The 22615-nt window shown below is 39.0% G+C and overlaps 1 protein-coding gene across 3 annotated transcripts in view; it reads left to right on the top strand.

Moving 5' to 3' along the window:
* ADAMTS12 (ADAM metallopeptidase with thrombospondin type 1 motif 12) overlaps positions 1-22615 on the top strand; it is a 171716-nt gene that overhangs the window by 122609 nt on the left and 26492 nt on the right. For all 3 annotated transcript variants that reach the window (XM_083818567.1, XM_083818566.1, XM_083818568.1), the window contains 4 exons: positions 4916-5036; positions 10971-11215; positions 12586-12727; positions 20931-21057. In XM_083818567.1, the coding sequence (XP_083674693.1) occupies positions 4916-5036; positions 10971-11215; positions 12586-12727; positions 20931-21057 (635 nt within the window). The remainder of the gene's footprint in view (positions 1-4915; positions 5037-10970; positions 11216-12585; positions 12728-20930; positions 21058-22615) is intronic.

Raw genomic sequence — 22615 nt, forward strand, 5'->3', positions numbered from 1 at the left:
GCCAATTTGCAATGCATATGCAATGGCACAGAAGGGTTTCGTGTTAGCACAGCGTGTTTCACAGGCAGAGGGTGCACAAGAGCATATGTGTAATAGAATCAGAGCGTAATTGTTGCTGTTTTTTTCTTGTTTTAATACCCTGTATTTAGTCTACAGATCCTCTTTAACAGGCAATTTTGCAGAAATTTTAGGCATGCTTTTTAAGGCATCTTTAGAAATTATGGCTCCTGCATATCTAGATAGAAGATTGAGGAAAAGAAATAAAAGGGAGGAGGAAGCATCTAGAAATATATGTAACAAATAACAAAAATAATGTACAATTCACTGGAGCAAGAAGGTAAAACCTGGCCTGAAAATTACAGTTCAATTAAATGTATTTATAATGAATGACTGCTAGAGCTGTTTACGCATGAAAATGTACACTTTGTGATGGTCATTAATGGCCTTGTAAGATGATGACCTGCTGCTAGATATTAAGGTCATTTCACCACCAGCAGCACCCCTGTAGCTAGGCAGTAAAGCGGAGGCTTTATTTATTGTGACACAGCTATCCAGATGCCTCATTTTTGGGGACCCCTGCACCACACCCTGCTGTGCTTATAGATAAGTCAAGTGATGTCTGGTCAGGTACAAGCTGTTTCAAATGTCAGGGGAAAACCGAAATAGAAGTCTCTGTGGTTATATTTGGAAGGGACAAAGGGATTCATTCCCTTCGTGTCACAAGGATGTCATATTTTGATGCCATGGATGTGTTAATAAGGGAAATGTATGGCAATGTGTGAACAATCTGAGCTGATACAGAGTACATACAGTCCATACAGAGACACTAATTGGCACCCCAAAGGCAGGAAAGTGATCATACTGTGGTGCTGGACTCTTTCACCAGTGACAGCATAGTAGTTCAGGACTACATTGTTCAGTGCCTGGGGTTTTCATACTATGTTGGTGCTCACAAAGGAAATATGCTCAGTGATGTTCATTTCAGAATGCCTGATTGACAGCTCACATTAGATAAATTATATCTGGGTGTAACCACTCAAACAAGAATGAACAGTAAATAAAGCTGAACAGAAACCTTTTAAGAACATGATAGAAAATGCTTATTTGACAAAAATGATAAAACTTGAAGACTTCTTTTTTTTCAGGTTCAAAAGGGAAGCTCAAAAACACTAATATTGTCTAGTAGCAAAACATGAAGTGCTAGAGTTCCAATTCTAGATTTTTCATTTGCATATTAAAAAAAAAGATAAAATCTATTTAAAAAAATCAAACTTGCAATGACAAATTTATGTCAGCCTAAAACACTTTATCCCCAACATTCTGTTTAATAGTGAATGTGTGCATAGAACAGAAAATAAACTTCAACTTGCTGGACTCCCCAGGGAGGCTGGTTACTGCTGTGGTCTAATGATAAACCTGATAATGCTGACTTTGGTAACTGCTTGTAGACTATTAACAAATGTACTGATAGTACGGTAGATACACCAGAAAATGCATCTTTTTAAGAAAAGAGCTACAAATCTACTTCTTTACATTCTTAGGAAGTGCAAAATATAAACTGTAGTGAATACTTAGCTCATAGGTGAGGAGTTAGATCTCAGCACTTGGCAAGAGGAAGAATCATCTTGCACTTATCACAGTGGTGTCTGAGTACTCTGAATACTTCATTAAATCCATCCTTAGATGAATAGCTACATGCTTGGAGGCAAAACTGTGGTCATGAACCTTCTTAGCATGTGCTTATCACTGTAACATTCTGTACTGCTTGTAAACATGGTCCTTGGTGCTGAGATATGTCTGCGAAAGACATTACAATAACAGTGAGGAAAAAAGTTTCCCCTTTAAAAAAAACTTTTCCCTTCTGTGAAATAAGAGTGGAGTGCCTGCTGCAGATCCTTTTGGCACAGCCATTGTTTTTCATAGAATGTTTCAAAGGTGTTGGGTAAGTCCTGTCATTAAGTGACAGATGAGTGTTTCGTGAAACCTCTGTAAAAATGTAAGTGACATGGTTTAACACCTTTGTTAACATGGGGCCTTTTCATGCTTTTTATCTTTGCAGCTTCTCTAGCTGTTCATTAAATCACTCGTGCACAGAGGAAAAGATCAGGTGTTTCTGGCTCTTAAAATGACAGAAAGATAGTAGAATATGAAGAAGCCTTTATACTTAGATTAATCTAATAGATGGGCTTTCCTGTCAAGAGCTTACAGAAGATTACAATAGCTGAGGTACTGAAGCTGAAATAGGATCAGAATCAAAAGAGGGGATGCCTGGATTTTCATACATCAAGAGGCTCAGAGAAGTTGGCAGGTACCACACCTGAAAGCTTATTTTAAGAAAAATCAGCAGACAAAAACTTTAACTACCACCAGCCTGTTGGTTATTCATCTAAATCAGAGGCAGTCTTCTGTCGAAGGCCTCCAGATGTCTTAGATGCTGTTAATAGCTATTGAATATTGGACACTGGACTGCATTCTGCAAGTTTACCTTGCTGTGATGATGGCACAGAATCATGGAGCTTCACTGCCAAAAAACAAACAATCAAACAAAACCACAAAAAACCCTTCGTAAGAATTGATTTGGGGTCTGTGAGGTATGGATAGCATATTGGGACTGAGCCTGGGATTGCAACAGACCAGAGAAAAGGAGTGCCTCAAGCTCCTGTGCAAGCATTATCCATATACCAGCCAGAGAGTGTAGGAAGGGATAAGCTGTGAGGCAAATGTCCCTGTCTTCATCTCCCAGAGCACCAGCCAGGTCTCTGTCCTTCAGGGCTTGAGTCAGCACAACAATTTGCCCAGAATTACCTCTATTATCTCCAAGTTAAATATAATTTTATTTATTTAGTAAATAACTCAACAAATCAAGAAATGTAACACCTATGGGATTGAAACTATGCACTAATTCATGTCAAAATTTGGAAGTGATTTCAATCTGAAACTAGAATATGGAAAGGAGGGAGCAGAGAATGTGGAGTGACAGAAATGTTGACACATTCTATTCTGAATTTGTTAGAAAAAGTTTTTTAAAAGGTTAAATGACTCTCCAAATGAAACATTCAAGGAGGAGGGAAGCAGACAAAATAATTCGTTGAAATGTTCTTCAAATTAAGCCAAAAAAAGCAGTAAGTCCTATTTATTATTCATGACTGAAGACTGTGCATTGCCTGATGCACATTATCTGCATGAGGGTGTGCTACAGAGGAAGCTACGATGTAGGGATACACATAGCAAACATGGAACAATACATGGAGATTATTTTAGTTGGAGAGCCACAGCCTGCTCCTCATTAATGATGATTAGCTCTGGTACAAAGCACTGTAACTGTTTTTTAAAATTCATTAATATGGACTTGTGACAAAAGCAGTTGAAATGCAGATACCATTTAAAGAGCTTTAGGAGCTCAAGTGTGCTATTATGCGGTACACCCTTTGTCTGGAAAGCAGTACTATAAAAAATATAAATCTGCGAATTTTAACAATACATTACAATCTAGCTTTTGTGTTATAGTATAACTTTTGCAAAGTTTCTGAAGCTGGCTGTTTAAAGCCTTCTTAAATAAATTTTAGGATCCTTTCCCTGGTGTATTTTTATAGTTTTATCTTAGCATGAAGCCTTTCAAAGTTTGGGGGATGATTTTCTTCCTGCAGCTGAGCTTTGTTCATGTCAGGAGAGAGCAGTTCCAGGGAAATCCGAACCTTTGCATTGCCTTACCTCCAAGCTGACTCAGATGATGAAAGGTTTTTTGACTTTATATATGAGCAGGGAGCAAACTCTTCAGCTGTGCCTAACCCAGACATATTACACTTTCACTTTTCTGGTGAGGGCATGTGCTACTTCTACTCAAGTAAATGGATATAAAATTCAAGAAACATAAAATCATTTTCATACCACATTTTAAATATTAAAACAGTTTAACTTCAAAAACCTTGCTAGTTCTTAAAGAGAGCCAAGAAAAAAAAAAAAAAGCCATCCCAAAAATAAAAGATTTTGTTCAAGTTTAGAGGAATTAGCGCACAAATTTTTTGGCATTGGAAAGAAAGATTTGCCCTGACTCAAAATCAATAATTTTTCTCTCTTGCTTTGACCCCCTACCAAGCATGAACTGAAATACTGGTCTTTACCACAACTTTCTCTCTGACACATTGCCTTATGTGGGCAAACTGGAGAAGCAAGCATCATGGGTATAAAACTTCACGCCTGCTGAAGAGTTTCACTTTGCCAGGGAGTTATCTGCAGTAACTGTTCTGCATTGGGACTGCCACAAAAAGCTGACATGGCAATCAGAAAGTGGTCTGTCATGTCTTGAGTTGCTTTGTATCTTTGGATGGGTGCAGTTTTATAAGTTCAGCATGTTCAGGAAGTGAATCTCCAGCAATAACCCCCTGCACCACACCAGCATTAATATAGGTTCAAAGCTTCTGTTCCTGCGCATAGCTTTTGTTTTACATCTGTTGAGAAAACAGACCAGAGATAGAAAATGTTTGCATTGGTCCGTGGGTATAATATTGGGTTTTCTCTGCGGTACTGGTGAACCTATCTTTGGTTCCGTTACTGCATTGTAGTCCTGGGAATCCATGGTTGTGTCTACAGCATAAAAAAGCAGACACAAATCCTAGATGTTTGGGGCAATCCTAGTTGCTGAGGCCATTTGGGAGTCACGTTTCCATCTGAAGTATATGAATCTAATCACCACTGTATGTTTCATGGCATGGTAGTGTGTTTTTTTTGTTCTTTTTAGCATCATATTAATCCACAGGAGTTTTACCTAGATGCAATGATCTCTATTATTAGTTTCTTTATGTAGAATATATACTCTGCCATGAGACTGATTTTCCCCCTGTCTTAGAAGACGACAGAGTATGCTGAAGATTCATTGTGGAGACCATATTTATTCTGAGACAGTTTTTTCTTCCAGGCTGTCGGCTGTGATTATGAGATAAATTCCAATGCAACTGAAGACCAGTGTGGAGTTTGCCTGGGAGACGGCTCTGCTTGTCGTACAGTGAAGATGACATTTAATCAAAGCGAAGGATTTGGTAAAATGGGTTCTTTTCTTAAACTCTTCCATTGATGAAGTTGTTTTCTGCATTAAAAAAAAAAAAAAAGAAAAAAAAGAAATGCTTTTCATTGTAAACTGAGTGATCAATCTGCATAGGAAATAGCAAATGGATATTTCACAGTGAATCATGCTTGTGCCAGAAAAGATCAGTGGTCCGTACGTTTTAAGTTCACCTCATCTAATAAAAATTATGTCAGAGACTAACAAGTCCTATTCAAGTTACACCGATAAAACCCCAAATAGTAAGTGCATTTACAAAATGAATGTAATTAATGCCCTTGGAAAATCTGGACTGAATCTGTAGACAGAGTAAAGCACCAAGAAAATGCTGCACTGAGTGCTTTGAGAGTTTATTTCTAAGTATCTTGAATGTGATAACATTGGCTCTCGTGGCCATGTACAACCTCTTCCCCATGCAGAACTTTGCATCTGGTTTATATAAAAGCTTCTGTGGGACGCCTCTGTGCTGGAAGGCGAGAAAGACTCCCGGCAGGGTTATGGAGGTCTGAATCAGCATTTGATGGAACAAGCCCTTCTTCACCAATGCCAGTGAGACATTCAGGCCTTTAGTTGACTTGTGTGGGATGAACTGGAGCCAAAAAGTCTAGAAGAGAGAAGGGGAACTAAAACCGAGAGAGAAGTGTGATGATGAGCTGGATGTGGAAGAGACGGCTGGGATGAACAGCATTGAATGGGAAACCAGGACAGGAGGGGTGAGACAGGGTGCTGGAGAGCGTGCTTAGAGCAAGGTCTGTGGTTGAGGAAAGATCCTGCTGCCAAGATTAAAAGTCTCAAGAGCAGTGACTGGTACCATGCTGGTGGGGAGAGAGAAAGGGCAGTGAGGCGTGTCTTTGGCAGGCTTTTTTTTTTTTCATTTAAATAATCTGACTTGCACAAATAAAATCTGAGTTAATAATTTAGAAATGGTTTGCTAAGGTTTTCCGAAGTTTGTGGGAAAAGCCCTTTTAATATTTCATTTTTTTTTCTTAACTGTGGATATGTTGGATATATTCCTTTCCTCCCACCCCCCACACTCTGTGTCCTGTAGATGAACTGTGATGATGCCTACAACCACGCAGGTGGTATACGTATGTGAGGCTTACAAAGGAAAATCTAGAGCTCTCTTTCCTCTGATACTGCAGTAATCCTCCAGCCTTTGATCTTTTCCTACTGCAACTCTATAATTCACTCTGCCTTTGTGTGCAAGTTTTGCAAGGCTGCAGATGATCAGAAGTTTGTTTTCAAGAAACAGCTTTTCTGAAATGGTCTGGTACTGCTATGCATGGAAGGATAGCTGCCTCTAATTTTATTCAAATTCATCTTGTCTCATATCTTCATTTAGTTTTTCCTTTCCTCAAGATTCAATTAACCTCACTAACAGATACCACTGAGGAATATTGAATGTTAAGTAAAATTATTTAATTACTTTAGATTCTTTAAAAAAAATAGAAAAGAAAGATAGCTTCTGTAGATTCTTTCCCTTGTAGAGAAGTCAACTCCATGGCAGAAAAAATAAGGAAAAAGGTCAGGAAAGGAAAAGGTTGGTGGGCTCTTTGGCTTTTAACGCAATGTATGGATCTTACTGTCTTACTGATGTTAACAGGCATGAAACTGAGAAAAGGAAAATGCGTTTTGTTCACAACATCTGGCTTCTTTTTGTCTCTGACTTGCAGGTACTGTGATGTTCTGTCATATAACACAGATTTATGACACAGTGGCTACTAAACAGTTTATGTAAACATAAAGACTTCAGGGTCATAAATTCAGTATAGCTAATGAAACTGGCCCAGAGTGCAGGATACTTGGTGCCATCAGCAGGGAAGGAAAATGAGTTTTTTTGAATGTTTAATGAGAATTACAAAAGCAAAGCTAATATATTCTGATCTAAAGCTTTCTTCAGAACGTAGGCCCAGCAGGGTCTTTCTTGGTTCTGGTACTGTAGCAGAGTATAATGTCTCTGCAAGACAACTAGGTTGCAAATGATAATAGACAAATGATACACTAGAAAAGAGCTTTAAATACTTCAGCCTTTCACTTCAGGGTAGGTTTTACCTGAAGTCTTACCCGCTCGTGTTCAGGAAAAAAAAAAAAAGTTTTAAAACCTGTGTTTTTATTCAGATTTTCTTTCAAATGCCTTTCCTTTGGATGCAAAATACAGAAAGTTGTCCAGGAATTCCTGACACAGCTGTAGGAGTGACAGTTTTATCAGTGTAATGGGCTCCAGTAGAGTTTTGTGTTGGAAAACAAATCAAGAGGTCTGATTTGCACAAATGGTCTTAACTGTTGGCACTAATGCTAGCCAGTATGCAGTCCACACTAGGTTTTCAGCAAGTTCCTTTGCAAAACCATTTATGTTGCTTCAGCTGAACTAATAGGGCCAAAAGATTGCACCATAAGCAGGATCTAGGGTTAGGCAGGCAAAGAAGTTACAAGTTATCCTGTGAATAATGTAGAAGTCTGCTTTTTTACCATAGAGTACTGGGGGGGATGAGATGTCCCTGTTACTCACATTGTTGTGGTGGCTGCAGAGGGCTGTTGTTCCATACAGCAGACCATTGACAGGGCATGCAAACTCTTTGGAAGGAAAATAAATGGCACTCCTGAATGAGGAAAAGGATTGAGGTAAAAGAAAGACTGACGTGCAAGGGATATAGGTTTAGGACTTTGGCAAGTGAAGCGTGGAGTAAATGGGTAACAAAAAGGCGGAAGATTTTGAGGGTGAGGCAAAGGACAGGGAATTATCCTGTCTTCACTCTTCTTGTGTGAAATTTATTTTTGGGTTTTCAATAGGAAGGGGACAATACATTTGAATTTCTGAAAATCCAGAAATATGGGATCATACAATAGAGGTTGAGAGGTCTTATTCTGCCAGTCAGAAGGCAAAATATGGTGCATGTCACTCCTGTGAAGGGCTGAATTTTAAGAAAGTGATTTAAGAAAGTGATGTGCAAACAAGGAACTGTGGCTGTATTTGCCTTAACCTGAAGGTTTATCCCGGGCTTGTCACCTTGTGACCAACCTGGTTGGAACTGAATCAACACTTACCATTGTCCCTTGCTATCCAAGTGCAGATGGAGTTCTGGTGTGTTCCTGAGACAGAGTGTGGACATAGCCATGCAAATATGGATCCAAGAGATTGTAAGGTCTTCTGGATCCTCACTTAGGGAACTGTCTGTGAACTACATTTTTTTTTTCCCATGGCCATCGTACACTGCAGTGCTCCCTCTGTTCCATGAGAAGGCTGTATGTAACTGTACAAACCTGATAAGCCATGGGGAGTCTGTGCTGTTTTCCATGTAATATGCTTGTGATATTGCCTAGAAACTGTCTCAGAGGAAAATCATGCATCAGGAACTCACATTTTAAAGTGAGAAAGTCACAGATATGACAAACTGGAGAGCAGGATGAGAGCTGGTGTGATAAGGAGAAATAGCTAGATTATAATCTGATGTACAATACATTGCTAACCACAGAAATTACTTCTGTCTCACAGCAATGGGAAAAGAGAAGCAAGCTCTTCGGTCCTAGTAGAGCTGTGCCTACAAGGTTTGCATGAATTTATTCATACTGTGCTCTCATCTGTGATTAGGAGCATATAGCTTTTTTATTAAAAAGGGAAAGATTAATAGCATCTGAAAGTTGCCATTTCACAGGTGTTATGATAGCACCTAGAGCTTAGATGCTCCAGGATTTAATGAATACAGCATGTAGGTTAGACAGCTGACATTTTAACTGTTATTGAATCTCAGATTACTAGATCGTTATCAGATGGAATCATATAACCAGGAGCAATTATATAGACACCATCCACCTCATTTTTAAACAAAAAAAAATTATTATGTTGAATGATAAAGTCAAAAGCTCACTCCTGATTAGCTTTGCTTTCAGAAGCAGATAACATTCATTGAGAAATAGGGTGAGGTTCTAGGAAATCAGGAGATAATTTAGCTAGTTAAAAAAAGAAGGGCAAGGGGGAAGGAGTGTGATACATTGACCAAATGTAACACCTATCACCATACAGCTGTAATATATTTAAAATCAGGTTTGTGAGCAACAGCGGGTGATTCAGACAGAAATAGTTATGCAAAAACTTGAGAGGATACAGACTTTTATGTTAGAACCAAAATTGATTGTTTTTATATTTTCTGTTTTGAGCAAATGTTATTCCAATTACATCTGGAAAAAAATCTGCTGGAAATAGGACACCAAGGTTGCAAGGCCAAGCTCTTGGGACATGATACAATTAAGATTTTGCATGCTGTCTTAATTTGGCACACTTGTGAGTATGCCATCTAATCAAGTCTTTACTCACACGATCACATACTGTGCTTATAATATGTCTCCGCTGCACTGAATGAATAGAACATTTGCGAAAATCATTAGACCTTGGTTACTTATAATAGACCTAGACCTCTAGTTTCCTATAATAGAAGTTATTCAGTAATCCTAAGGATTCTGTTATTCCCTTCACCTATGAAAGACTGAAAGGTTTAAATTCCCACAGTCAATCTAGAAAACTTGCAAAAGACGGCAACCAGAAAAAACACTGTTTAACGTTAATACTGTTTAACGTTATTCGCAGGAAAAATATATTGAATTTAATTAGGAAGAGCCTGAAGTAGACAGATTGTGACAGATCCTTTTTTTTTTTTTTTTCATTGTACCATTGTCAATATATGACAGTAGCACCAATACTTATCACCTTACAAAAAAAGCTGTAAGGAAAATTCAGATGTTAAAGACTTTGGGGCACTTACTGCAGTAAGTTTACAGGGCATATTAGTACTTCAGGTACGTGGATAGCATTGATTCAGAAGATCACTAAGTGTGGCCAGTATGTTTTATGTCGGTATAATAAAAGATGATGTGCTTATTTCACAAGAAAGGTGAAGGGGATGTGATTCTCAGACTTAATTTGTGACCTCAGCCATGTATGATGAGAACTGAGGAACCACATACATACATTGTTGCCAAACTTGAAATAAATCAACCCAAACTGCGGCTCACGCTCACAGGACACCTGCTTATAGAGCTGATCTTCCATCAGATTTCTGAAGCCCACCCAGGAGCAATAGCAAGAAAGCTGTTTGAGTTTGTGTTCAAGTTTGTGTGTGGACTTCCTATTTTTACAGTTTTCATTCAGCAGCAATAGTAGTTACCTCTAAGATGAGAAGCACTGAGCTTGGTTTCTTGTATTGCCTGCAGTACAAACAAAATTCTGTAATAGGTTCTCTGGCTTTATTCTTAACACAGATATCAATAATCTTTTTTTACAGATAATTTTGCTCATGAATAAAGAGCTGTTGATCTTTCTTATGAAACTCAGGAGTTTTAATAATCTGTTTAACTAATCTTAGTAATTTGAGGCATTTGAATGACTTTCAGGTTTTTGTAGCAAGGCTATGTAAGGGAAATAGTCAGGGAGAAGTTCAGTAACTTAAGACAAGGGATGTGAAATTATGTACATCCATGCGTGACAGATGAAAATGTTCCTTGCAAATTGAAAAGACCTTTCCTACAACAGGCTGTTAACCTACTGGGACTCCATAGCCTTTCTCCAGAGCACTCACATTGCAGTATTCCAGAGGCCTCAGGTGTGGTTATAAAGATGTTGACACTTACCGATGGAGTAGAGTTCATCTGGTGCAGCTAAGAAAAGCATTCACCTCCATATCCCTTCTAAATGCCTCTGTCATGGCCTAAACACATCACATATTCCCCAACTAATATTGGAAAACCTAGCTTGGAAAGTCCCACCATTAACTAACTGAAAAGAATACCATGAGATAAAAGCTGTGTGATAGCACATTTATATATACTTTCAAACAAAGCTGATGTTTTAAAATATCTGAAGTAAAAATGAAATGTCATTTTTGTTGTTCACCTCCATGTATCTTTTTTTGTCTCTTAGGATATGTTGATATTGGGCTAATTCCAAAAGGTGCAAGGGGAATCAGAGTCACAGAAGTTGCAGAAGCAGGCAATTTCCTTGCTGTGCGAAGTAAAGATCCAGAAAAATATTACCTGAATGGAGGTTTTATCATTCAGTGGAATGGTGAATACAAAGTGGCAGGAACAATATTTCAGTATGACAGAACAGGTGATCTAGAAAATCTGACTGCTCCAGGACCCACCAATGAATCAATATGGATTCAGGTAAATAGGTTATCACTAGCAGAGCCTGCTGGGTTTGGATGGCAGCAGAATGTATTGGGGCTTTGACACTAAGGCTGGAAAAATATGTATATTTTAGATAATGCTATTAGCATGCAGTCTTGCAAAAATCACTTAAGCTATTTTGGAGAGAAATGAACATGTTGCTTGAGAAGGCAGTTCATCGTAACTGAAAATACACATCCAATATCATAGCTTGATTGTTAAAAACTAGTATAATTCAGTGCTGCCACTAGGATAGGAATACTACCACCTATTGTTGGTCAGTCCTTTGCTCAAACTTTCCAATCTCATGTACCAGCTTAGACCAACAAAAGTAGCTGTGATATGAACTGGACCCAGAGGAAAAGTAACTATCCCAGAAAAGGAGCTGATGTCAGGCTGGGAACAGTGTGAGCTAGCAAAGAGTGACAGCAGTGACAGCTTATGTTGAGCAACAAAGTACAGCATTAGATAGACAGATCAGTAGCTTATGGTAACTAAAATGGATCTGCTTAGCATATACTGATTGAGGTTTCTACCTTCTGTTTCTTTTATACTGCTTTATAGATTCTAACTTAAATGTAACCAGCTTCTGTTAATCCTGCAAAAAAAAAAATTTAATTGCCCCTTTGTTCTCTGAATGTATCTTTCTTTCACGGCTTGTTTGCCTGTGTATCCACCATGCCGTTAAAGAAGTGCTAGAGGAATGATGGGCACCACTTTCACACCTTGAATGTCTGGAGAGAAGGCACATCTAATGGGTAACTCAACAATCACTGTCAGGAACAAAGCCAAGGAAACAATTAGAAGGAAGAATAGAAGTTCATTGTCTCAGTATTTTATCCCTTGAAAATGTTTTTCTTCTCTCCCTTCTGTTGGCCAAATTGTGAATTTCTTGGGTGGCTCATCTCAACTGGAATTTTCCTGTTTAATCCACAAACATTGAAAAAAAATAAAGCAGGATTTGAATAAAATCTGTAGTTTTCTGACCTACTGGATATTTTTTCAAAATGTTTCATGTTATAGGGTAATTACCATTTATAATGATGGTAGGCAATAGCTCTTAATCAGCAACACATTTGCCAGTGCCTTGGATGGACTTTGCATTATCTTTTCTTACAAGTCAATAGGATGCCAATTATGCTGACCCACTTATTCCCACCTGTGCTTGCAAAAGTGCCTGGCAAACAGCTGTGTCTTAGAAAGGCACATGTGTGCACCACTGAATGGAAGGTTTGCTGGTCTGAATTTCGGAACTGGTGGTAGCTGCTTTAAACCTTGGTGATTCTTCTGCTTTCACGCATGGAAAGCCTTGGGCCAGTAGATTATTATAATCATAAATAAGTAAATAAACTGCACTCTTTTTCCAGCTGCTTTTTCAAGAGACTAACCCTGGAATCAGGTATGAATACACTGTTCGTAAAGAAGAAAGTCATGAGAATGAGATTGGAGAGCCAGAGTATTTTTGGCAATATGGAGAGTGGACAGCCTGCAGTGTTACCTGTGGAAGAGGTAATTCCCATGTTCTTCTTCTATTACTTTTTGACTTTGTTACTGGCAAATTTCATCTTTGCTTTAAATTATCTGGATGGTGTTCTATAAGAGGTAAGGTTTTACTTGCATTTAGTGAGAAAGCATACGTTGTAATATATTTTGGCTTTAAAATAAATTAAGTTAACAAACCTATTTAAAGCAAGTGGGTTTATGTAGTACCTACCTTGAAATTCTCAGCCTCTCCGAACAAAAACGAAAACCTAGTTTTCTTTTCCTCATAACTTATTGCCAGTATTGTTTGCAGTAATCCTACTTACCAGCATGTTGTGGTTTAACCCGGCAGGCAGCTAAGCACCACACAGCCGTTTGCTCACCCCACCACACCTCCCAGTGGGTTGGGGGAGAGAGCTGGGAGGAAGAAAAAATAAAAGTTTGTGGGTTGAAATAAAGACAGTCTGAAAGGACAGAAAAGGAAGGGTAATAATAATAATGATTATGATGATAATAATAATAGTAGAATGTACAAAGCCAGTAATGCACAATGCAATTGCTCACCATCCACTGACCAATGCCCAGCCCATCCTTAAGCAGCTGTCCCCCCCACCCTGGCCAGCCACCCCATGTCAACTGTGTTTGTTTGTTTTGTTTTTTGTTTTGTTTTGGTTTTTTTTGAGACTGGTCTCTCATCACATAGCACCATGTGCTTTCTTGTTAGCAGAAGAAAGCTTTTTCTTTAGGTACCCAAAACAAATGTTTTGCTTAATGGCACGCTGTATGTTTTAGCTCTGTTACCTGTTTGTGGATAAAGTTTAATATAACAATTGGCGTGATAACAAAAAGAGGGGGGCAGGGAAGTGTTATTAGACTGCTTATTATGTTTTTATTCGACATCTGCTCTGCTTTTCCCAGAAGTGTTTCTCACTAAGTAAATTACAATCCTGTGCACTACCTTCTGGCTAAAGAACTGTGTGATTTGGCTTTGATTTCTAACAACCACATGATTACTTAAATAGAGGACTGCAGGATATGGAGCATTTTTTGTTTTTTATTTAATAAGTGGCTTCCCCCATTACCGTCTTTGGACTCTTAACAAGTATTTCTTGAGCTCATGGCTTTGTTTTTTTGCATAGGTAGAAATGATGTGTTTCAGGAAAGATAGTGAACAACTTGGTATGACTGCACAGGGGAACCAAGAGGTGCATAACAGTTTAAGAGCATGGAAGCCTTCTCAGTTCTCTCTGTTCCTTCAAGAACAGGAGGAAAGGAATTAGTAGACCCTTTGCTCTCTTTCACCTTAGATATATACGTTTGTAAAAGTGACTGAACAGGCATGAAGGAATATGTGATCTACTAATGTATAATGAAGTCAGGGTATCGTCCCTCACTCGCTATTCAGAAAAAAAAAAAAAAAGGAAACCCTGGTGTAGAGCTTCAGTACATCACTTGAACCCTTGAACCTGGGGAGCTCTGATATTACAGTCTGTTTTCATTTTTCTGCAGGTATACGATGCTTAATCTGACTGTGCTCTGGGCTGTCTGAATGTGCACCAAACATGCTGTTGTATTACCTTGGCAGTGAGTCTGAGTTAGCTCTGGCCCTCTGAGGCACCACACCAGTGCAGTAACATAGCAGGCTTATGTCTGGATGAGCAGAGTACAAACACTTAAGCAAAAAACACCTGGAGCTCTGCTGCACGAAAAAAAACCAGGAAGTATCAGCAGAGAAGGAATATTGGGAAAATGTTAATGCTCCATCAGCATAGAAATATGGAAACTCTAAAGTCTTGCCTCATTTAGCAAGGAATGGTTATGGTAGTAATTGTTGATGTAGAACCAGAAATTCTCACATAGTTGCACAATATTGTGGTTTGATCCCCCCAAGTTCAGTTCAGGAACAAGAGGCAAATAAAGGCAGAACTGAATGTTCCCAATGTTGCTCCATTAATCAACACATTTCCTCAACTTCCACAGAACTACCTTTTAGGTTTAAATAATTAGATTGATTTTATCTGAATGTACAGCCTGTTTATATTCAGAATTTAATGCCATTGGCAGCAACAAAGCTGTAGTGCCAGATTTCAGACATTTAAAGATTTCTGTAAGGTTTCTAAGATAAAAGTGCATTGAAGTAGGCAAGAAGATTATCTTCAGCTATCAGTATGCTACCTGACAGCCCTTACTGAAGACAGACCTTTAATGGGGATCAAGGAGATAAGAAAAGTTGCATTTGTTTAGACTAAACATGGTAGTGAAATAACCTTCAAGGACTTAGGCAGTCATCATTTGGTAAATAATAAACTAACTGTTTTGCAGGATCAAAGGGAGGGCCAAGAAAGGTGAACTATTGAACTAATTCTGATGGGTATAGCCAGCGGAAGAAATTGATCCTTACCTAGAATTTTCTTTTAGCAAACCTGGACCTGTCTAAAGATGCATTGTAGGCCTCTCATCAGGATGGGTTGAAATGGTAGCAGTAAATCCAAGAGCCCTTCAGTCTTCTGTAGCAACAGAGATCAGAACAATGCAAACAAATTCTTTACAGAGCCAAGAGAGAGAAACTGAGTTAGAGTGACAAATGGGACTGCAGACACAAGAGCAGGCTGATCCAAGAATGCCTCTTCTGTCCTAAGAGAAAAAGTAGTTCTAGCCCCATGATACATTACCCTTGGATAAGAATCTGTACCTGGAAAAATTCCCAATGATGCATAATGTCTCTGTAGAGTGAGGTTGTCCCTTCTCAGAATGACCCCATTTTCTAAAACTCTCTTGGCCTCAGGATAGCACCACGTACATTGCTGTGCCCTGGTCCATATCCTTTCCCAATTCCATTGAAGCTGTGAAAGAGAAGAAGTAAATGTGCTTACGTTTTCCAGCATCTCCTTCACGTGCCCCTGTCTTTTATAGTCTCAAAGAGAGAGTGAGTCTGACCAGCCCACAATAACATCATTTAATAGGGAAAAAATGTAGTGTGAAAAATCAATGTCCTTAGGGACAAAGGAGGTGAACAGAGCTAGCAACTCTTCAAGGATGTTTTTCTTTGACTACAAGAACTCTCCATCCCCTTGTGTAAGAAAGTGAGCAGGGAGGGCAGAAAAATTGGATGGCTGGGCAAGGACCTGCTGGTAAAACTGAGGTGTGCACAGGCAATGGAAGCAGGGACACATGGCCTGGGAAGGGTACAGGGATGTTGTTCTGAGGTGCAGGGATGGGATCAGGAAAGCCAAGGCACTGATGAAACTGAACTTGGCAAGGGATGCAAAGAACGACGAGAAGGGATTCTGTAGGTACATTGGCCAGAAAGCAAAGCCCAAGGAGAGTGTTACCCCCTCTGAAAAACGAGAAGGGAGAGCTGGTAAAAACAGGCATGGAGAAGGCTGAGGTAGTCAGCAAATTTTTTGCCTCAGCCTTCACTGGCAGTCAGGCTTCCCACGTCTCTCCAGTCCCTGAACCTGTAGGTGAGGGCTGGGGGAACAAAGTTCCTCCCAGTGTAAGTGAAGAGCAGGTTGGAGACCACCTGATGAAACTGAACATGTACAAGTTTATGGGGCCCGATGACCTGCGTCCCAGGGTCCTGAGGGACTGGCTTACGGAGTTGCGAAGCCTCTCTCCATCACATTTGAAAAGTCCTGGCAGTCAGGTGAAGTCCCTTGTTACAGGAAAGCTGTGGAGGGACACTTTGTCAGGGAGCAGAGTGACAGGACAGGGGGGATTGGCTTTAAACTAAAAGAGGGTAGGTGTAGATAAGATGTGAGGAGGAAATTCTTCACTGTAAGGGTGGTGAAGCCCTGGCACAGGCTGCCCAGAGAAGCTGAGGGTGCCCCATCCCTGGCAGTGCTCAAGGCCAGGCTGGATGGGGCTTTGGGCAACCTGGTCTGGTTGGAGGTGTCCCAACCCATGCCAGGGTGTTGGAATTAGATGGTCTTTAAGGTCCCTTCCAACCCAACCTGTTCTATGATTCTGTGAATATTTTCTATACAAAAGATACCTAACACTGTGTGCAGGGAAAAGGAGAACACTTGGTAATGAACAATATCCATTTGTCATGTAGAAAATAGTTTGGTAATTACATTGCAATCCATTCATGACAAACTCTAAGGGGGATAATATACAATAAAAATCATAAGCTTTGCTCTGTCCTCTCTGCAGGGTAGTTGGAATCTCTGATTGCCATTTGCTTTAGGCAAAAGAAAGGAATTGCTTTGCAGTCAGGAAGTCTGCATTATAGAAGGTGTCCTACAAGCTCTTCCACTGTCAAACTTGAATTGTGCACAGCAGCCCTCTAGCCAAGAGGGTTGTCCCTCCAGAGTCTGCTGTCCAGCCAGGTAGCGTGTAAAGCCCTAAAGCTTTTTTTATAGGAAGATTAATTTGAATGTCTCACTGAGTATTTTTCTAGATCCATTATGCTTTCTACCCATTATGCTGTCTTTACATAATGGTCAATTAGAAATTACAAGTTAAATTCCTCTATCCTTGTCAAAAGGCCATAGTGATGTTTTTTAGAACTAGCTTTGAGTGGCATTGAATGTAACAAGAAGCAAAAAACACAACACGGCTGCAACAAAGGGAGAGTATTAAGCAACTTCAGAAATGTACTTCTCCGTAGATAACAGCAGTGATTGGCAAATTCTCAAAGCTTTGCAGAGGACTTGACTGTAAGATTTGTTTGGGGGTTAATTGTTGTGTGCCCTCTAAATCCTTTACAACTGTTATCGTGGCTGTTTTGCTAAATTACCTCCAGGTGTTCCTGAACTGAAATGTACTACTAAACTTGTAGCATTGAGATTAAAAAAAAAAACAACAGTCACTGTGTTTTACTTCACGATTACGGGTCTAAGTTTTATAGCACCAAGAATGTAAAGGCTGGCTCTTGTATTGTGTGAGTGCTTTGTGCATTCACTGAATGTCATTCATTCAAATACTGAAGTGAATTCCTTTGCAGAGTATTTGATGTACAACAGTGACAATTTAATGTTAAAACTAGTGAGTTTTGCTATCAAATATGCTCTTTTGCACACACATTTCTATATCTGCTTCTGGAGGTGCAGGACCTTTGGTTCTGTCATTCTCAGCCTTAACTTCACCCAAACTAAGCATCATGGAGTAGCTTGGGTTGGAAGGGACCTTAAAAGATCATCTGGTTCCAAGCCACCTGCCGTGGTGAGGCTGTTCAGCCAAGAGGTTTCTAATCCCTTTCAAAACCCATCCAGACCCAAATGATTTCAAATTGGTGCTTTTTATTTTTTCCTTTCCAAACTAAGTGAGAAACTGGGAGCTGAGTGGGTCAAATTTCTATCTCCTGTCTAAAAAGTTCTTCTGTATTAGGGTTGAAGTGGTGCAGAGAGGTAGAAGTGGTCTCTGAGCAGATTTAATTGAAATTAAGGCCTGCGTGAAAGCTGGTAAACCAGGGTCAGTGTGAGGTGACTAGTTTTCTGTTGTTGCACTGTTTTCTAGTTCAACTTTCTCAAGATGAAATACCCAGCTGTGTTTCATTATGTCATTATATGTATACCTATATATATTTTACTCTCTCTAATCATAGAAGGGGTAATCACATTTTAGGGTGACATAGGGAAAAGCAAAGAGGAATAGTATAGCTGAAAGCAAGACTTGAACATTCAATAGAAAAATGAGGCTTGGGATGCATAAAATTTTTGTTTAGGCAGGTTCAAGCTAATTTTATGAACCATTCACCCAGCTCAACTTTATTTTTCTATCTTATTTTCATTACCAGCTAAGGACTTTGAAAAACACATTAAAGTTGCACACAAGGTTCCTTCTTTCTTTATCGTATCTGAGCTAAATTGAAACGCTATTATATTTTTAAGATGACAGCTTTCAAGAAAATATATATGCATCTATATGTGTATATAGAATTCCTTTCAGCTTTCGAACTGAACTGTACACCATCATGAGGAAAAAAAAGAGAATTAATGATTTCTTTAAACATATGCATCTACCCCAGAACTTTCCAGATTTTCAAACTACAGTGCAAATTCATATAACTTTCATAATAAAAAATGTGTATAAAAATGTGAATAAATTTGTTTATTGATGCCAGTGATCAGCAAATGTTTTATGGAAATGTACAGACTGAACAATACTTCTGTGAAGGTTTATAGTGGTTTTAAAGTGAATTATAGCAGCTGAAATGACACTAAAAAATTATCAGAGCAAAAGAATTCTTCTGTAGCTTATTTACATTTGTAAGAGCAACATATCATATGATTTTGAAAGGAACAGAAATGTATTTCTGTGAACTGCTTTGTTTACAACTAACAGAAAGGCTGCTTACTATTCCAGTTACATTTTCCGTAGCATAAAACAGGACCTTGCTGCTTGGGAGTCCTGCACTGAACCAAAAAGCATTCTGCTGCTTGGAGTCCCCTAGGAAAAGGAGAGCCATGTCCGTGCTGCAGTCAGAGAGGCTGTGCTGTCATGCAGCTACTGCGACATCACATACCCCGGAGCTCGAGTGCCTCAGCAAAACGAGTATTAATGGAAGGGTAGGGCTGCAGTCCCTCTCATTCTCCCTTTTAGGTGAAACAAATCCATGTTCTAGAAAATCAGCCCTTGTTTATGACTATAGGAGGCTCAACATCAAATCCCATGCTGGCTTTGGTAATTGTTGTGTTCATCCCAGCCACAAGTCTGAAAGTAACTCAAGAAGCTATAGCATTTCTTCAGTGTCACAGACCTGATATCCTGGACTGCTATCAAAAGGGGGTAAAGGTTTCCATCTAATTCATGGAAGGAATGACCCAAATATGCATAGAAAGTTTTTAATTTTCTTCTGTCTTGTGGAGGTCTTTTTCAGTAATATTTGGCTATAAGTTCCCCTTCATATCTGCACTCCATGCTCAGTTCTCCCACCAAAAATTACCTCTATTGCTGACTTTGGATTTCCTAGTATTACATTTGGTAGTCTGTTTCTTCTTTTCTTTCTTTTTTTTTCTTTTTTTTGTTTTATTTAAAGTTTTTTTTGAATGCTGTGAAATTATTTAAATCAAAGTAGTAATAATGCTAGCGTGAATTTTTATGACATACATGTTCATGGTCATATATGGGGATACCGTATAGAGGAACAGAAGCATATGCTGCATAGAAGGATATTTTCATATTTCCCAAGCATTATTATGTATAGATTGCTGTTCTTGTCTTCCAGATAGATTCCCATGCTGGTTATTAGGAGGTATGAGAGAAGGAGAAGCTTGATTCCTAAAAATACTGCAAAATAATGTAATGCTTCCCTGACACCATGGTAGTAGTGTTACTAGGCCCATTCCTTCCCAGGAGAGGGATAAAAGTCACAGAGAGAGTGACTTAGCATCTGCATATTAGTTGTTGTGAATTAATAGCAAAATTAGTTTAATAGCAATGAATAAAAAAGGTTTCTTCAGTCTTATTAGTCCTTGGGATTTGTTTGGGTTTGCAGCACAGAATCTACCTCAAATTATTGTAAAATTCTGTGGAAGGCAGGCCTCTGGTAAGTAGTTTTCTTTAGGTTCACAGTAGGGTTGATGCAATATTTTGGTTCATGTTTCTTTCCCTTAAATGAGCAGGAGTTTTAGTGAGTGGAACTATTAGTAAATAATCTTAGTTGTATGTATGGAATATCTCTGTTCTTTCCACTGCTGTAATTTGCCTCTTATCATCAGTGCTGAGTATTAGTTATTTAAAAAACAGATTTTCTCCTTTGTGTTATGACATCATCATTTTAGGTCATTTGTATCAGAACTTTTAAAAAGCAGAATTCAGCATTAGCAATCACAGGGTTATATTTTTTGGTGAAATGCTCTGGTTTGTTTTCTGCTTAATTGCTCATTCCAGAAGTACAAAGTAAAGATCACCAAAATTCCCTTGCTGCAAACAGCCTGGTGCTATCATGTTGCATCTTTGCTGTGCCTGATTTCAGGATATAGGAACCCTTTTGGAGACTGACAATTTAATTGAGATCAGGGAAAGTGCTTTCTAGTGTGTTGTTTCAGCTACTGATTCAAAAGACCCATGCATGACACTTTTTCAACTTGATTAAAGTATACTTATACCCGACATAGCCCAGGCATTCAGCAGAACTGAATTTTACTCCAGAAGGAGTCACACAGCTGTTCCTGTATTCTAAGATGAAGTGCAATCATTATGTACTCGCCATGCTAGAGAACTTCTGCAGTTTTTCCCCAGCCTACAGGGATTACTCTTCCTTTTTTTTGTCTTTCTCTTCCAGGGGTGCGGCGCCAGATTGCCCACTGCATGCGAAAGGGAAGTGGAGCAATCAAAAACTCCTTCTGCGACCCAGCAACACAGCCAAATGGACGACAGAAGAAATGCTATGAGAAGGACTGTCCGCCCAGGTACCAGATACTGGGAGGGCCCTTGTAATCTTGTTTCAGAGTCGTTCAAAAGGAAATGTTGGTTCTAATACCAGATTAATGTGACATCTGCAGCCTGCCACGGTGACAGCTCCTAAGTATTTCAAAGCAAGGTGTCAGAAACCCAGTAATAATTAAATTAGGAGTGTGCTGCCCTGCAAAGTTTCCAGTGTGAGTTGCTGAGCAGTCTGCTGTGAAAGGCAGAGAATGCTATCTGTCATCTGTATAGATACTCTTTTCATTTAGTTTAGATGCAGGTGTGCATGCAAGCCATGTAAGTTTTTATTTTAAAAATTCTGTCTTAGCTCAAGTAATACTGTATCATTGCATGTTCCAAAACTCAACTTGCAGAGAAGATTTTTAAGCCTTTTGATGCTGTTTTTCAGTATTTTTTTTATATTCCTTTGTCCTTTTTGTGAGGAAGGATGATTGGAAATGCGCACTTTTTCATAACACTAATTACCATACCTTCTTTTTAATACTTATAATATGACATCTTTTCTATCGTATCCCTTCTTATTTTTTCTTTCCAGGGAAGTGCAGCTTTCTTCATTCTGTGTTCACATGGGAATCACTTTTTCTATTCCCATAGCATTATTTTAATGATCTTTTTCATCTCTCTTTTTTCCATTCTACGATTTTAGGGAGCAGGGTAAGGAAGATTAACCATAGCAAACATTCCAGGTGACAGCAGCCTGTGGCTGTAAAATAGGCACAGATTTGCTGGAAGGTATCAGTGGTGCAGGGACGTGACAGTACAGCTCCTGTTCTTGTTGCTACAGTCAATATTGGTTTTAGTTTTGTACTTTGGATACTGGAACATCTTGCTTTTGTCTTTCATTTTCTTTGGAAATCCTTTATCATGATGTCCACAGTGGTATATCAGTCTTTACCTAGTAATTCTAGTTAATTCGGGATCAAATCCAAGTCATTGCAATGATTTCCTTAAGGTATACCATGTTATCTGTATCAGCAGCAATTTTCATGAAGTTTTAACGTAACAAATTGTGTGGCTGTTGGTTTTATTAGTCGTTTCCAAGTATCTTCACAAGAAAGTATGATGCCTCCTTTGAGAACTACATCTTTACGGTTGCAGCCTCTATGAATAACTGTTAAAAGCATAAACTGTCAGCATTTCGTAGTTCTGTATAGATTGCTAGGAAATCAACTGACAATAGATCAGACTTATTAACTAGTTGACTGCTTAAGAGCTGAGCCTTCCCACGTGTGGGGGAACTTTGTATTTACTACATGTATTAACTGTTTTATTTATTCCAAATGTTTCAAATGTGCTCAAGTTTACTCCATTTGCTCTAAGTGGTTGCATTATTCAGGCCTGTTCTTGAAAGTGAGGGAGCAGAACTTGTCCATTATAAGGCAGATCGCGGAATTACATTAAGTGTGAACTAGTCAGAAAAGCTCTCGTATGCTGCCAGTTGGAGTGATGCTTCTCAAGCTCATTCTGCTCAGCAGAGAAAAGGAGTAATTATCCTTCTGAGGACTGCAAAAAATACTTGACAATTTTCAGTCCTCAGTGCAG

This window comes from Anser anser (assembly GCF_964211835.1).
Source record: "Anser anser genome assembly, chromosome: Z".
Lineage (NCBI taxonomy): Eukaryota > Metazoa > Chordata > Aves > Anseriformes > Anatidae > Anser > Anser anser.